The sequence below is a fragment of the Paroedura picta genome, chromosome 3 (genome assembly GCF_049243985.1).
Source record: "Paroedura picta isolate Pp20150507F chromosome 3, Ppicta_v3.0, whole genome shotgun sequence".
In the NCBI taxonomy this organism is placed as follows: domain Eukaryota; kingdom Metazoa; phylum Chordata; class Lepidosauria; order Squamata; family Gekkonidae; genus Paroedura; species Paroedura picta.
In genome coordinates this window covers 68,805,051-68,818,845 of record NC_135371.1, presented here as the reverse complement: position 1 = coordinate 68,818,845, position 13,795 = coordinate 68,805,051, and the positions used below count along the sequence as shown (strand labels likewise).

The following is a 13,795-nucleotide window of genomic DNA, read 5'->3' as shown; positions in this document are numbered from 1 at the left end:
AACATCTGCTTACTGTCGAGGCGACCATTTCCATATCCGGGTCAGAAATAAAATTAACAGCCCACTTAGAGGCTGGCGGGTACGGTGGCTGGGGAAGGACAGTGTAGTGAGAGAAGCACAATTTTCTTCCTGTGGCTCTCGGCTGTAGGGTCTCCAATGGCGAAGAGTGCTCCGCCACCCTTTGATCCCACCCACCCGCCCGTCATCGAAGGCTTTAAGCCCAGCATTTTCCAGCAGCACGAAGAGACCTTTCGAGAAAAATTTCTACGAAAGACCCGCCAGAACCCGCTTGTGCCCATAGGTAAAAGGGAGGGACGTTGAGGACGAGGGTGAAGATCTTGCTCCCGAAGGGATGAGCAGCGCACGAGACCTTTGCGGAAGGAAGGAGAGAACTTAAGGCGGAGGGGGGCGAGGATCAGGAGCCTGCCTGCTCTTTTTTTTAAGGCGTCTCTTTCAACAGAGATCGCTTTTCTTACGGTATAGAAATGCATTGATATATGTACTGCGTATATTACTGATAGACTATGAGTAGCTCAAGGCTATGCCGGTTGAATTTCTGCCTGTCATGCAGTTATAGCGTTACTGTCCCGTCCTTGTTCCATGGGATTCAGGGCGGTATGCATGGTCCTCTCTTCCTGTATTTTCCCCTCAAATTGATCCTGTAGGATAAGTTACAGAAGAAGAGTAGGGTTTTATACCCTGCTTTTTTTACTTTAAGAAGTCTCAAAGCAGCTTATACTCACATTCCATTCCTCTCCCCACCACAGAGTGGTAGGAGCTTCAAAGACCAGAGGTCACTCAGTGAGATCCCTTGCTTAAGTGTTAAGGGCACAGAGCCTTTGTAGAAGGGAAAAAATGGGGACAATTCTAGAAGACATGACATACCTCCGAACTCCTGTTTTTAAAAAGGTAAAGGTATCCCCTGTGCAAGCACCGGGTCATGTCTGACCCTTGGGGTGACGCCCTCTAGCGTTTTCATGGCAGACTCAATATGGGGTGGTTTGCCAGTGCCTTCCCCAGTCATTACCGTTTTACCCCCCAGCAAGCTGGGTACTCATTTTACCGACCTCGGAAGGATGGAAGGCTGAGTCAACCTTGAGCCGGCTGCTGGGATGGAACTCCCAACCTCATGGGCAGACAGCTTCAGACAGCATGTCGCTGCCTTACCACTCTGCGCCACAAGAGGCACTTGTTGCTGTTTTTAGAGGAATTGTAATACCATAATGGTTTTGTGGACTCCCTATCAACGAAGAAAATGGGATATTAATATTTTTAATATACATGTATTTTTACTTTGCTTTTATCCCCAGAGGTGTTCCTAGATTGTTTGCATAATTGGATCAGAAAAACAAACAGTATAACACTACATTCTGGGTTAGTTCTGGAGTTATTGTTTTAGCTTATTGGGGTCATGGTTTGTGCTTCTGGTCAGTCTTAAATATTTGTAACAGGAAACAGATCTTCACTCTAAATCTTTTGCAGTTGGCACCGATATAGGATCATAGAATCATATCATAGAATACTAGAGTTGGAAGAGACCTTATGGGTCGTTTAGTCCAACCTCCTGCACTATGCAGGACACTCACATCCATATCGTTCATCTACTGTAACCTGCCACCCCCTTGAGCCTTCAGAGAATCAGCCTCTCCATCAGATAGCTATCTAGCCTCTGTTTAAAAATTTCCAAAGATGGAAAACCCACCACCTCCCGAGGAACACTGTTCCACTGAGTAACTGCTCTGTCAGGAACTTCTTCCTGATGTTTAGATGGAATTTCTTCTGAATTAATTTCATCCCATTGGTTCTGGTCTGTCCCTCTGGGGCAAGAGAGAACTCTGCTTCATCCTCTATATGGCATCCTTTTAAATACTTGAAGATGGTTATCAAATCGCCTCTCAGTTGTCTCTTCTCTAGGCTAAACAGACTAAGCTCCCACAACCTTTCTTCATACGTCTTGGTTTCCAAGCCGCTCAGCATCTTTGTTGTCCTCCTCTGGACACACTTCATTTTGTCTACATCCCTCTTCAACTGGGGTGCCCAAAACTGAACACAGTACTCCAAGTGAGGTCGAACCAGAGCAGAGTACAGCGGTACCATCACCACCCGTGATCTGGACACGATACTCTGTTTGATACTGACTGACTGATTGATACAGCCCAAAATCCCATTTGCCTTAGCCACCGAGTCACACTGCTGACTCATGTTCAATGTATGGTCTGCTAAGACTCCTAGATCCTTTTCGCACATGCTACTACTAAGACAAGTCTCCCCTATCTTATATTGGTGTGTTTGGTTTTTCCTACCTAAATGCAGAACTTTACACTTGTCCCTACTGAACTTCATTTTATTCAGTTTAGCCCACTTCTCGATCCTATCAAGATCATCCTGTGTTCTGATTCTGTCTTTGGTTGTGGTTGCTACCCCTCCCAGTTTAGTATCGTCTGCAAATTTAATAAGTATCCCCTCTAATCACTCATCCAAAACATTTATGAATATGTTGAACAATACAGGGCCCAGGACAGATCCTTGAGGTACTCCACTTGACACTCTTCTCCAAGAAGATGCTGAACCATTAACAAGTTCCCTCTGGTACAATCCAGCTGACAGAATTAGGATCCATACTGCATTTTACCAACTTGTCAACAAGAATATCATGTGGAACCTTATCAAAAGCTTTACTGAAATTCAGATAAACTATGTCAACAGCATTCCCCTGATCCAGCAAGGTAGTCACTTTCTCGAAAAAAGAGATAAGGTTGGTCTGACATGACTTGTTCTTGCGAAACCCATGCTGAGTCTTAGAAATCAGCTCTCAGTTCCAGCTGCTCAATGACCGAGTGTTTGATTATTTGTTCAAAATTTTGCCAGCTACAGATGTCAAGCTGACAGGTCAATAGTTACCCAGATCCTCCTTTTTCCCTTTCTTGAAGATGGGGACAACATTTGCCCACCTCCAATCGTCTGGCACCGCACCTGTTCTCCAAGTGTCAAAAATAATGGACAGAGGTTCAGAGATGACATCTGCAAGTTTTTTTAGTACCCTTGGATGCAGTTCATCTGGCCCAGAAGACTTTGTTTTATTTAAAGAACTTAGGTATTTGTGAACTGTTCCAACAGTGATCCTAGGCCACCATTTGCATCCCCCGTGTTGTGATATGTCTTTGCCACATTGATCACTATTTCCCTCACAAGAGAAGACTGAGAAATAGGAGTTAAGCAGTTCAGCCCTCTCTTCATCATCTGTTATAATTTCACTTTCTTATCCTCACACTGGTCCTACGTTATCCCTATTCTTTTTCTTACTTGAAATATAACTAAAGAAGCCTTTTTTGTTATGTTTAGCATTTCTTGCTAGCCTAAGCTCATATTGAGCTTTAGCTTTTCTAACACTGCCCCTACAATTATTGGTTATTTGTTTATACTCATCCTTGGTAATAAGGCCTTCCCTCCATTTCCTAAATGACTCTTTTTTACTCCTCAAATCTTTTGACAACTGCTTATGGAGCCACCTTGGATCTCTTAGGCTCCTTCCATCTTTTCTTCTCAAGGGAATTGTTTGTGATTGAGCCTTCAGTATTTCACTTTTAAGAAACTCCCAGCCCTCTTGGACTCCCATCTCTAAGTTTTTCTGACCACGGGACTCTACCAAACATACCTTTAAGTCTGTGAAAATCGGCTTTCCTGAAGTCCAGTCTATACATACGACTACGTAAAGGTTTTCTCTTTCCCACAATTCACAATTCCAAAAGTACATGGTCACTGCTATCAAGTGTGCCCACTACTTCCACCTCATCTACCAGTTCTTCCCTATCAATGATAATCAAGTCTAAAATAGCAGAGCCCCTGGTTCCCCTCTCTACATTCTGGGAAATGAAGCTGTCGGCAAGAGAGGTAAAGAATTTAACGGAGTTTGTTTTTTTAGCAGAGTTTGTCTTCCAACAGATATCTGGGTAATTGAAGTCACACATGACCACTGTTTCCCCCTTTTTTGAAAATTGTGTAATTTGGTCTATCAATATCTCATTCAAGTTCTCTGACTGGTTTGGTGGTCTATAGCAGACCCCTACAATAATAACACTCTCATTTCCTAATCCTTTTATATTTATCCAAATAAACTCAACTGAACTTTCATGCTCAAGTACCAATATTTCTTCACAAGTATAAAGATTCCTAACATATATTGCTATACCTCCCCCTTCTTTTCTTGTCTATCCCTTTTGAATAGATTGTACCCCCCGATTCTTCCAATTGTGAATATTATCCAACCCAGTTTCTGTGATTCCTATTAGGTTATAGCCCCCTTCCTCTATTAGAACTACTAGTTCTTCCTGCTTGTTTCCCATACTCTGTGCATTAGTGTAGAGACATCCTAATCCATCCTTTGTGCGCCTCAAGGTTTTGGTTTTTGAATTTCCTTGTAAGCTAGCAGTTCCCTGCTTATGTAACATTCCCCATAGATTTGCGATCTTCTCATCTTCAGATCTTGCCATCACACCAAGTTCTGAATTTACGTCTCGCTCTTCCTTTGTGTTTAGGTTAAATCCCTCTTCACCAGGTGTGCAAGGGTTCTCCCAAAAATACTTTTTCCGTCCCTTGTGAGGTGCACACCATCTCCCGATAGTAGCCCCTCATATTGACATCGCTGACCATGATCCAGAATTCTAAACTGTTCCCTTTTTTAAAATAAATTTATTATTTATTATTATATAAAGCATTTACAGAAAAGTAAAAGAGAAAAAAAGCGACCAGCTGATATGGTTTGCCATTCTCTTTTAACATACATATTCAATTCCCATCACATATTAATCCTAATCTAGAAGTTTTTACCATCTTTCTTAGTGAAATGATTGTTAATACATATGAGAGTATAATCTGTTATAAGAATATATTCTATTATTATCTAAAGTGATATAAAGTCGGTCCCCTTCATATATTGGCCCTGACCTAAGAGTTACTACTGCTGTCTTGTTAATACATATGAAGTATAGTTTGCCTTCCTCTTTTAGCATACATATTAGCATACATATTCAGTTCCCATCACATATTGATCCTGATCTAGAAGTTACTACCATCTTTCTTAGCAGAGTAATTGTTGATACATATGAGAGTATAATCTATTATAAGAATATATTCTATTATTGTTTTAGGTAATATAAAATCAGTTCCCTTCATATATTGGCCCTGACCTAAAAGTTACTGCTGCTGTCTTTCCCACAGGAAACCAGGAGAATGCTCCACTGTTCATCACATCCTTCAGGTGGTCGCAGAAAATGAAATTGTATTTTTTTCCATAGTGTCGCCTGATGATTCCTATATAGAGTATTTCTGGTGGCCCTTCTGTCAGGGCCAAAGAAGTCACTTGCTTGATTCTTGCTTGCAGTCGCCTTTAAGTAGGCTCTGTATACTTTGTCAATCCGGATCTCTTCCTCTGGTCGCACAGAGATATCTCCTGATAGCTTCCTACGTGCTGTCGCCTTTGAATAGACTCTATTTATTTTGTAGATCCAAGTCACTTCCTGCTCTAAATAGACTTCAAGGTTTTCGGTGCTTTCCTTCCTTAAATCTGTTTTCCCAAGTTCTTCCAGGGTGCTTTTAATTTTTACGTCGCTAGCTCTCTCCCCCTCCTGTTGATTAACTTCCAGACATTGAATTCTCGTTTGAAGTACTGTTGGCTGAGTTGTGTTTTCATCAGCTGTTTTTTCCAAACCGTCGGTTCTGTCTAAAAGCTCTTTCTTAGTCTTTTGATTTCCTTTTCCACCTTGTTGACTGCTTTCAGTATCTTTGAGTTCCCTTCGCATAACAAAGGGAAAAGCTGTGCCTTAGTTAATTTTTCTATAGTTCTAGGCAGTCACGAATTATAAACAGAAAGTCTCATGAGGTCTCGCGGGAGCTCAAGCGATCCAAAATTATCAGTTTGTCGATCTCCGTATAAAGTCAGCGTCCCCCACTGAACTCTCTCCAACAAATCTTTAAAGTCTCTCTTTTCTTTAAGCTCTCTCTTTGTTTGATTAATGAGTGTAATTAGCTGGGAGCCTCTCACTCAACGAAAGGATTCACTAGTAAATTGGTTGAGGAGGGGGGGAAGAGGTTGTAGGGAAAAAAAAGGAAAAACCAGAAAACTCACAGTCTTTACTGTTGCAGACTGTTGCAGACTCCGGCTCCTATCAGTCTGGTAAAAGATGATCTGGGAAGAATGTAGGGTCAACTGGTCGTTTCAGGCTTAGAAAGTTATTAACGACAAGGGCGCCATCATGACCTTGAGCACATGCCGCGGCGATCCGGAGAACTCAGTCTCCATGGATCTGTAGGACCCTCAGGATGCCGTTCCCGGTTCCTGGGGTGACCGGCGAGCAAGATTTGCGTATCTGCTCAGGTCTGCCAGGTGCGTTTGCTCCTGACCCTCAGCATGGCTTAAGAGCCGGGCAGAAGCCCAGCTAGTACGGCGCCATCTTCAGTCATTCCTAAACCGTTCCCTTTGACACCATTGACGTAGCCAGTCATTTACTTGCATAATTTTTCTCTCTCTTCCTATGTCTCGGCCACTTACAGGAAGGACTGATGAAAACACAACCTGCGCTCCCAGGTCCTTTACCTTTTCCCCCAGATCCACAGAGTCTTTCTTAATATGTTCCATGCTCTGCTGGGCAGTATTATTTGTTCCCACATGGGTGAGAAGGAAGGGGTAATGATCTGTGGGCTTGATGAACCTGTCTAGCTGTTCTGTCACATCCTTGATGCATGCACCAGGTAGGCAGCAGACCTCTCTAGACAGCAAGTCTGGTCTACACACTTTGGCCTCTACACCTCTTAGCAGGGAATCCCCAATAACCATTAACCAAGATTCTGCTCCCTTACTAAATAAATACAATTTTTAATTTGACCAGCATTACAGAAAATCAAGAATACCGCTACCTAAATGATTCGATGATAGTGTCATATGTGAGCAAGGACAGGAGTCAAAGTGGCTTGCCCCCTGGCCATGCAACTATCAGGGACTGAAGTAATAGCACAGCAAAGCTTCCCTTTCTAGGTGACTGTAATTACCACAAGTAACTTCAAAGAGGAAGGATTGGCCCATAGAAAGTAAATGATATTACTATCCTGTTTATAATTTCACTAGAAATTGAAACTATAGGCTGATCCTGATGTTCTAGAACCTACTTGTTGGATCAGGTTAGTAGTCTGTATGGTCCAGCTTTGTTTCACACTATAGCCAGCCATTTGACTTGAAGGGCAAAGAAACAGGACATAGAGGCCAAGGTCAATGATGTTGCCTCCTGGCAAGTCATATTTAGGAATTTATATTTAGCTTGAAGCCAAGCCTTCATATTGGTCCATTAATCAGCTATATAGCCAAGGGGGAACTGAAGCTGCTCACAAGACCAGAGAGGAAATAGCATTTTCTGTTCACTGACTGCTTCTTCTTGTCCTTCTCTATAGGCTGCCTTGGCACAGCAGGAGCTTTGTCCTATGGACTCATCTGTTTCAAGAGGGGCAAGACCCAACACTCCCAGATGATGATGCGGGCCCGTGTTCTAGCCCAAGGATTCACCATTGTTGCCTTAATGGTGGGGGTGGCTATTACAGCAATGAAACCACAGAAGTAAACCTGCTACCAGTATACAGTAATATCCTATGTGGCATATAAAAATGGGTCTCTTGACCCTGAAGAAGGGTACTTGTTGAAGTTTGGAGAGTGAAGTTTCAGTGATATTTTTAGAATGACCATCACATGCCAATGTGTTCTAAGCATTTCTTATATAACATGGAATACATGCTGATGATTCAACCTTGTTGCCAGTGTATGAAATGTTTTTTTTCAGCCCATTGTTCTAAGGTCATTATTGCTAACAAGGCCAATATCTTAAGTACCTGGTATTAGTAAAGCTTATCAGAAGTGTCTGTACTGCCTGATGGGCAATGGAATGGTTCAAAACACAGTGGAAATACTTGTTATAAGCAGGGCCCTGGGACAGTGAGCAGCCATTAATAAAATTTGATTAGCAGGGAACGGCTCCTCCAATTGCAGTTGCTTTTTTTTAACTCATGCTTATGTCTAGTAAGGTAGTGATGAAACGGCAATGTGATCTATAAAACCATGTTCCCATTTCAACTTGGAAATGCAACCAAAGTGTAAGTTTGCTTACTGTTCTCTTTTGCCAGCTGTCAGTCTGTACATGTTCTGCCCTGGTACCTGCTGATTTTTAAAATTATTTTATTTATGGAAAACTTGTGCCAGCTTCTAGCCAGCTGCTAACAATTCCAAGAGTACTCAAGCTGCTGGCTTGAAAAGGAAGGTAGGAAAAGATAAAATGTATGCCTTGAGAAAACAGTAACATGACTTGAGCTTGTACATGGTTCATGCTCAGTAGTCTGTGATTCACACAGGGTGATGCAATGAAAGTGTGAAATAGATGAGTGGCTTAGAGCAGGGGTAGTCAACCTGTGGTCCTCCAGATGTCCATGGACTACAATTCCCATGAGCACCATGGCTCATGGGAATTGTAGTCCATGAACATCTGAAGGACCACAGGTTGACTACCCCTGGCTCAGAGCACAGGATTTAAGTAAAGGCATGTGAAGTGGAGTGATGGAAAATGTTTATTTTCAAAGTGCTGTGTAATATACAACTACTCCATGTGGCTGTCCATGGGCAGAGTTGGAATTGTTCTTCCGGGTATCGAGTAGTAATTGCTGCTGGATGAAGCAAGCTATGTTGCATCCTCCCCAGCCTCTTGATAGTTTCCTTAGTTCAATAAGGCTATCCATATACTGTTGTATTATTGCAGGGCTTTGGTATGTTTGTTTTTGGTAATGAGAACCTTGTTTACTATCCAGTTGTAGGACCATAGAACAAATATTTGTCAGTTTCTGTGTCCAACCATAAAGGAGACTGAGAAAATATGATGCATGGGAGGAAAGGTTTGGTTTACTTAGCATTTTCCCCATCCTTTCTATTGACACATAGTTTGCTAGTCAATGGGAAAGAGCAAATACCATCAGAGTAGTCCAGAATGGCATCCTGTACACCCCCAGGTATTGCATCACTCTCAGTTCCAGAAGTGAACACTGTATGGGAAAGACCCTACTTTTTTGTGTACAGACTTTTGTCACCCCCAGCAGATAACAGCTATGGAAAAATCTGGGAAGATTGCAGTTTGAAGTGCATTTTACCACAAAAATAAAGGCCTTGTGGTAAAAACTTTCAATGACCTCCCTGCTCAAATCCATTACTGTGCCCTAGATTAGTTTAGCTTTCATTCTGCCAAGTCACCCAGCATAGCAGCAAGAGCATGATTGTTTAGTATATCTGAACCTGACTTAAAGGAAGGGTAGGATTTAATGGAGCTCAGCTTCCATTCAGCTGATTGTCATTGTTCTGTTGAAAATGGCAAATTGCAGCTGACATCTGTGCCAAGAGGACTGGGACTTCGCATGTTTATTCAGAAATACGTTCCACTAAATCCACTGATTCCTACCGAACAATTGTATACCCATCTGCTTAGAAATCCAAGTTCAATGGTACTTATTCTCAAGTGTTGCATAGGAGTGTAGCCTGAGTTGTATGTCAAGTACTCAGCAACCGCATGAGGGTTTAAGAATCATAGAATCATAGAGTTGGAAGGGCTCATACAGGCCATCTAGCTCAACGCAGGATAAGCCCAAAGCATCCTAAAGCATCCAAGAAAACTGTGTATCCAACTTTTGCTTGAAGACTGCCAGTGAGGGGGAGCTCACCACCTCCTTAGGCAGCCTATTCCACTGCTGAACTGCTCTGACTGTGAAATTTTTTTTCCTGATATCTAGTCTATATAGTTGTACTTGTACTTTAAACCCATTATAGAATCATAGAATCATAGAGTTGGAAGGGGCCATACAGGCCATCTAGTCCAACACCCTGCTCAATGCAGGATCATGGTCACTTCCCCCTAGGGTCCCTACCTCCTTCACCTCATCCACCAACTCTTGGCTGTTGGTCAGTATTAAGTCCAGTATGGCTGAACCTCTTGTGGATTCATCTACCATTTGATAAATGAAATTGTCAGCCAGGCAGGTCAGAAAATTGCATGACTGCGTGTCCTTTCCTCTGCAGCCAATGGGAACAGCATCCTGCCCTCCTCCAAATGACAACCTTTCAAATACTTAAAGAGGGCTATCATGTCCCCTCTCAACCTCATTTTCTCCAGGCTGAACATTCCCAAGTCCCTCAACCAATCTTCATAGGGCTTAGTCCCTTGGCCCCAGATCATCCTCGTCGCTCTCCTCTGTACCCTTTCAATTTTATCTACGTCCTTCTTGAAGTGAGGCCTCCAGAACTGCACAGAGTACTCCAGGTGTGGTCTGACCAGTGCCTTATACAATGGGACTATGACATCTTGTGATTTTGATGTGATGCCCCTATTGATACAGCCCAAAATGGCATTCGATTTTTTTACCGCTGCATCACACTGCCTGCTCATGTTTAGTTTACAATCCACAAGTACCCCAAGGTCTCGTTCACACACAGTGTTACCTAGAAGCATATCCCCCATCCAGTAGGCATGCTTTTCATTTTTCTGACCCAGATGCAGAATTTTACACTTATCTTTATTAAATAACATCTTGTTCTGATTTGCCCATTTTTCCATTGTGTTCAGATCTCGTTGAACTCTGTCTCTATCTTCTGGAGTATTTGCCAGTCCTCCCAATTTGGTGTCATCTACAAACATGATGAGTAGTCCTTCCACCCCCTCATCTAGATTATTAATAAATATATGTTAAAAAGTATATGTTATGTTAAAATATATGTTAAAATATGTTAAAAAGTACCATACCGAGCACCGAGCCATGAGGTACCCCGCTACTCACCTCCCTCCAATCTGATGAAACACCATTGACAACATCTCTTTGAGTGCGGTTCTCTAACCAATTCCCTATCCACCTAGCTATCTGAAAATCCAGATTGCAGTCCTTCAATTTATCCATCAGAACATCATGGGGAACCTTATCCAAAGCTTTACTAAAATCCAAGTAAATGACATCAACTGAATTTCCACGATGCAGCAAACCTGTCACTTGGTCAGAAAAGGAAACCAGGTTGGTCTGACAGGACCTGTTGGAGACAAATCCATGCTGACTTCCTTGGATCACCAAATTGTCCTCCAGATGTTTGCAGATCACTCCCTTTAATATCTGCTCCATTATCTTCCCCACAACAGAGGTCAGACTCACTGGTCTGTAGTTTCCCGGGTCATCCTTCCTCCCTTTTTTAAAGATCGGAATAACGTTTGCTCTCTTCCAGTATTCCGGGACATCTCCAGTCCTTAAAGAGGTCTCAAAGATGATGGACAAGGGTTGTGCAAGTTCTCTGGAAAGTTCTTTGAGCACTCTCGGGTGCATTTCATCCAGCCCAGGGGATTTGAACTCATTAAGTAGGTCAAAATTTATAAGGCCAAAGTGGAGACGTAAAAGGAATAGTACTGTGGCCTTGTCATGAGTAACTTGCATATGGCTGGAGTACTCTGATTGTTTCCCCTTTCCTCTTGAGGACTTGCTTATCTTGGCGGGGAGTTAGTTCATGGCAGTGTTCTCCAGCCTATGTATAATTGGTAGAACTAGTTGGTGTTTTTAAAATATTCAGTCTAACTTGCTGTGTCGTTCTTACTGGGTTTTAAAGATTCCAGGAGTTTCAGAAGACTGGCCTCCTTAACATAAAAGACTATTTCTTATATGCCAACCTTATCAAAATTTTCACTGGTTCTCATTTTTCCATCTATTATTATTTGTAAAAGATGTTCAGCACCTTACAAAACGAGATGTGAAATACAATATTTGTTAATGCACAAGTCCAGGTTATGCTGAGCTTGTGTCAACAATAAAAACTTGATAATTTTACTGGAAGTCAATGCAAAAGGCAACTCCTCTCCCTCCCTACTCACTCAATGGGAGAAAAGGAGGAAGAGGAGGCATTCTCAGGAACACTGAATACAGATAAGTTATATCCAGTTTACAGTGAGCTCCTTAGCTAAGACACAGAACAGTCTTTTCTAAGGAATTGCCAGACATAATGCAATTTATCTTGAGACTAGATTTAAAGCCCATTGTATCCGTAAATACAATGGGCACTAGTATCCCCTTTCCTCCCCCCGGCCCCCGGGCAGCCGTCCTGCCAGTCCTCCCCCTTACCCCCAAAAGTCCTGGCGCGGCATCTCCAAGGCCCGGCAGGCGTTTATGGGGCTAGGAACTCGGGCTCTGAAGGGGCCAGGGCACGCGCCAGGCCCCTCCTCCAGCCCCCAGGGAGGGTCACGTGTTGGCATGGGCGTCGGAGGCGGGCCACCGATGGAGGGGAGAGCGGAGGTGACGGGGCAGGCCAAGGACCGAGGTGCACATCCCCCAAAACCTGCCTAGACCCCCGCGTGGCGAGCCGTTCTCCAGCAGCCCCCACCCCAGGTACGTGGACCCAACGGCCAGGGCCATCCGGGTCGCAGTGTTCAATGCGGGTGGCGAGCTGGAGGGTGTCCGGAAGGCAACAGGTGGCGGTGGCCAGTGGCCGCTGCCGGCAATCCAGATCTGCCAGCGGCAGCCGTGTCAACGTACTGCGGAGGGCGGAGGGTGGCATGTACTGGCATGAAGTGGCGTGCCTCCTGGGAAGCGGGTGAGGAGTGGGAGGGAGCGGAGCCAGTGCTGCGGCCGGAAAGGGGGGGGAGGTCCAAGGGGGAATTGGAAGGCATGCTTCACGCGCCGCCCAATTGGGCCGTTGTAGTGGACGGACAAGCAGAGTGGCCAGTCAGTCCACACTTGTCAGTCCGGCGGCAAGGAGTCAATCCAGCGATTTTGATCCTGGACTCGGCCTACCTCAACCACTCTTATTGTTTTATTAAGAGGGAAAGAAGATGTATAGGTATATGTATAGAAACAAGAGGTTTGCAACTTTTTAGGGACTGGTAAGACATGCTTGCCTAGTACAAACTAAGATGCTTGAACAACATTTTCTTTCCCATATGGTGACTAGAGTATGCGAAAAGATATCCCCCCACTCTTCCAGAGAGTATTCTAAAATGTAAAGTGATGGTTCAAATCTAAGTCGGTGTATATGAGAAGAAAACCTACATTACATATTGGGCATATTATTTTCTTCTAGAGGGAAGTGTAATGTAGAAACTTGTTTTAATATGTAATACTATTATCTCCCTTGTTGTTAAATATTCTTCTCATAAGCTGCTTATATGGAGTTTTGCTCAGGATGATGTCATCTGTTCAGTTGTGTCTGACCCTCAGCGATTCTATAGGAAAGTCGTCACCACACGTCTCTATCAATGACCGCCTCTTTCAGTTGGTCCATGGTCATATGTCCCTGTATCGGCTTTGATCGTGTTGAGCCAGCAGTTCCTTTGGCAACCGCGTTTCCTTTTGCCGCTCACCATGCCGAGCATTAATGATTTCTCCAACGGGTTTGACCACATGATGTGTCCAAAGTAAGTGAGTTTTAGCCTTCTAATGACATAGTTGGTTTGCTCCTCTCTAAAACGATCTTTTTGGTATCTTTGGCTGTCTGTGGTATTCGCAGCATTTGTCTCCAACACCATAATTCAAAAGTATCTATTCTCCTCCTGTCTTCTTTCTGCAGAGTCCAGCTTTCGCATCTATAGCTTGTTATGGGGAAGACAATGGCGTTCACTTTGTATTAACGTTTCCATATTCAGTTCATGCTTAACATTACATTCTGGCCCAGTGTTATTCTCTGTTTGATTTCATGGCTGCATCCACCACCAGTAGTTGTCTTGATCTTGGTCTTTTTGATATTTAGGTATAGTTC

General features: G+C 43.4%; 1 protein-coding gene and 1 long non-coding RNA gene across 2 annotated transcripts; one reads left to right on the top strand and one right to left on the bottom strand.

Annotated features, from left to right (window-relative positions):
- Positions 1-62: 62 nt before the first annotated feature.
- Positions 63-7,789, top strand: HIGD2A (HIG1 hypoxia inducible domain family member 2A). The gene is made up of 2 exons (XM_077326364.1): positions 63-301; positions 7,441-7,789. The coding sequence occupies exons 1-2, from the start codon at positions 157-159 to the stop codon at positions 7,605-7,607; spliced, it is 312 nt and encodes a 103-aa protein (XP_077182479.1). The 5' UTR covers positions 63-156; the 3' UTR covers positions 7,608-7,789.
- LOC143832239 (uncharacterized) lies at positions 5,319-12,094 on the bottom strand. The gene is made up of 2 exons (XR_013229153.1): positions 8,543-12,094; positions 5,319-8,443 (listed from the first exon to the last, which is right to left on the bottom strand). It is a non-coding gene; the product is annotated as an uncharacterized LOC143832239 (long non-coding RNA).
- Positions 12,095-13,795: the final 1,701 nt, after the last annotated feature.

Excerpts from the sequence above, each read along its gene's own strand:
- HIGD2A (XM_077326364.1), top strand. The coding sequence starts at position 157 with ATGGCGAAGAGTGCTCCGCCACCCTTTGATCCCACCCACCCGCCCGTC. Across the intron at positions 302-7,440 it reads GAACCCGCTTGTGCCCATAG|GCTGCCTTGGCACAGCAGGA; the intron begins GTAAAAGGGAGG and ends CCTTCTCTATAG.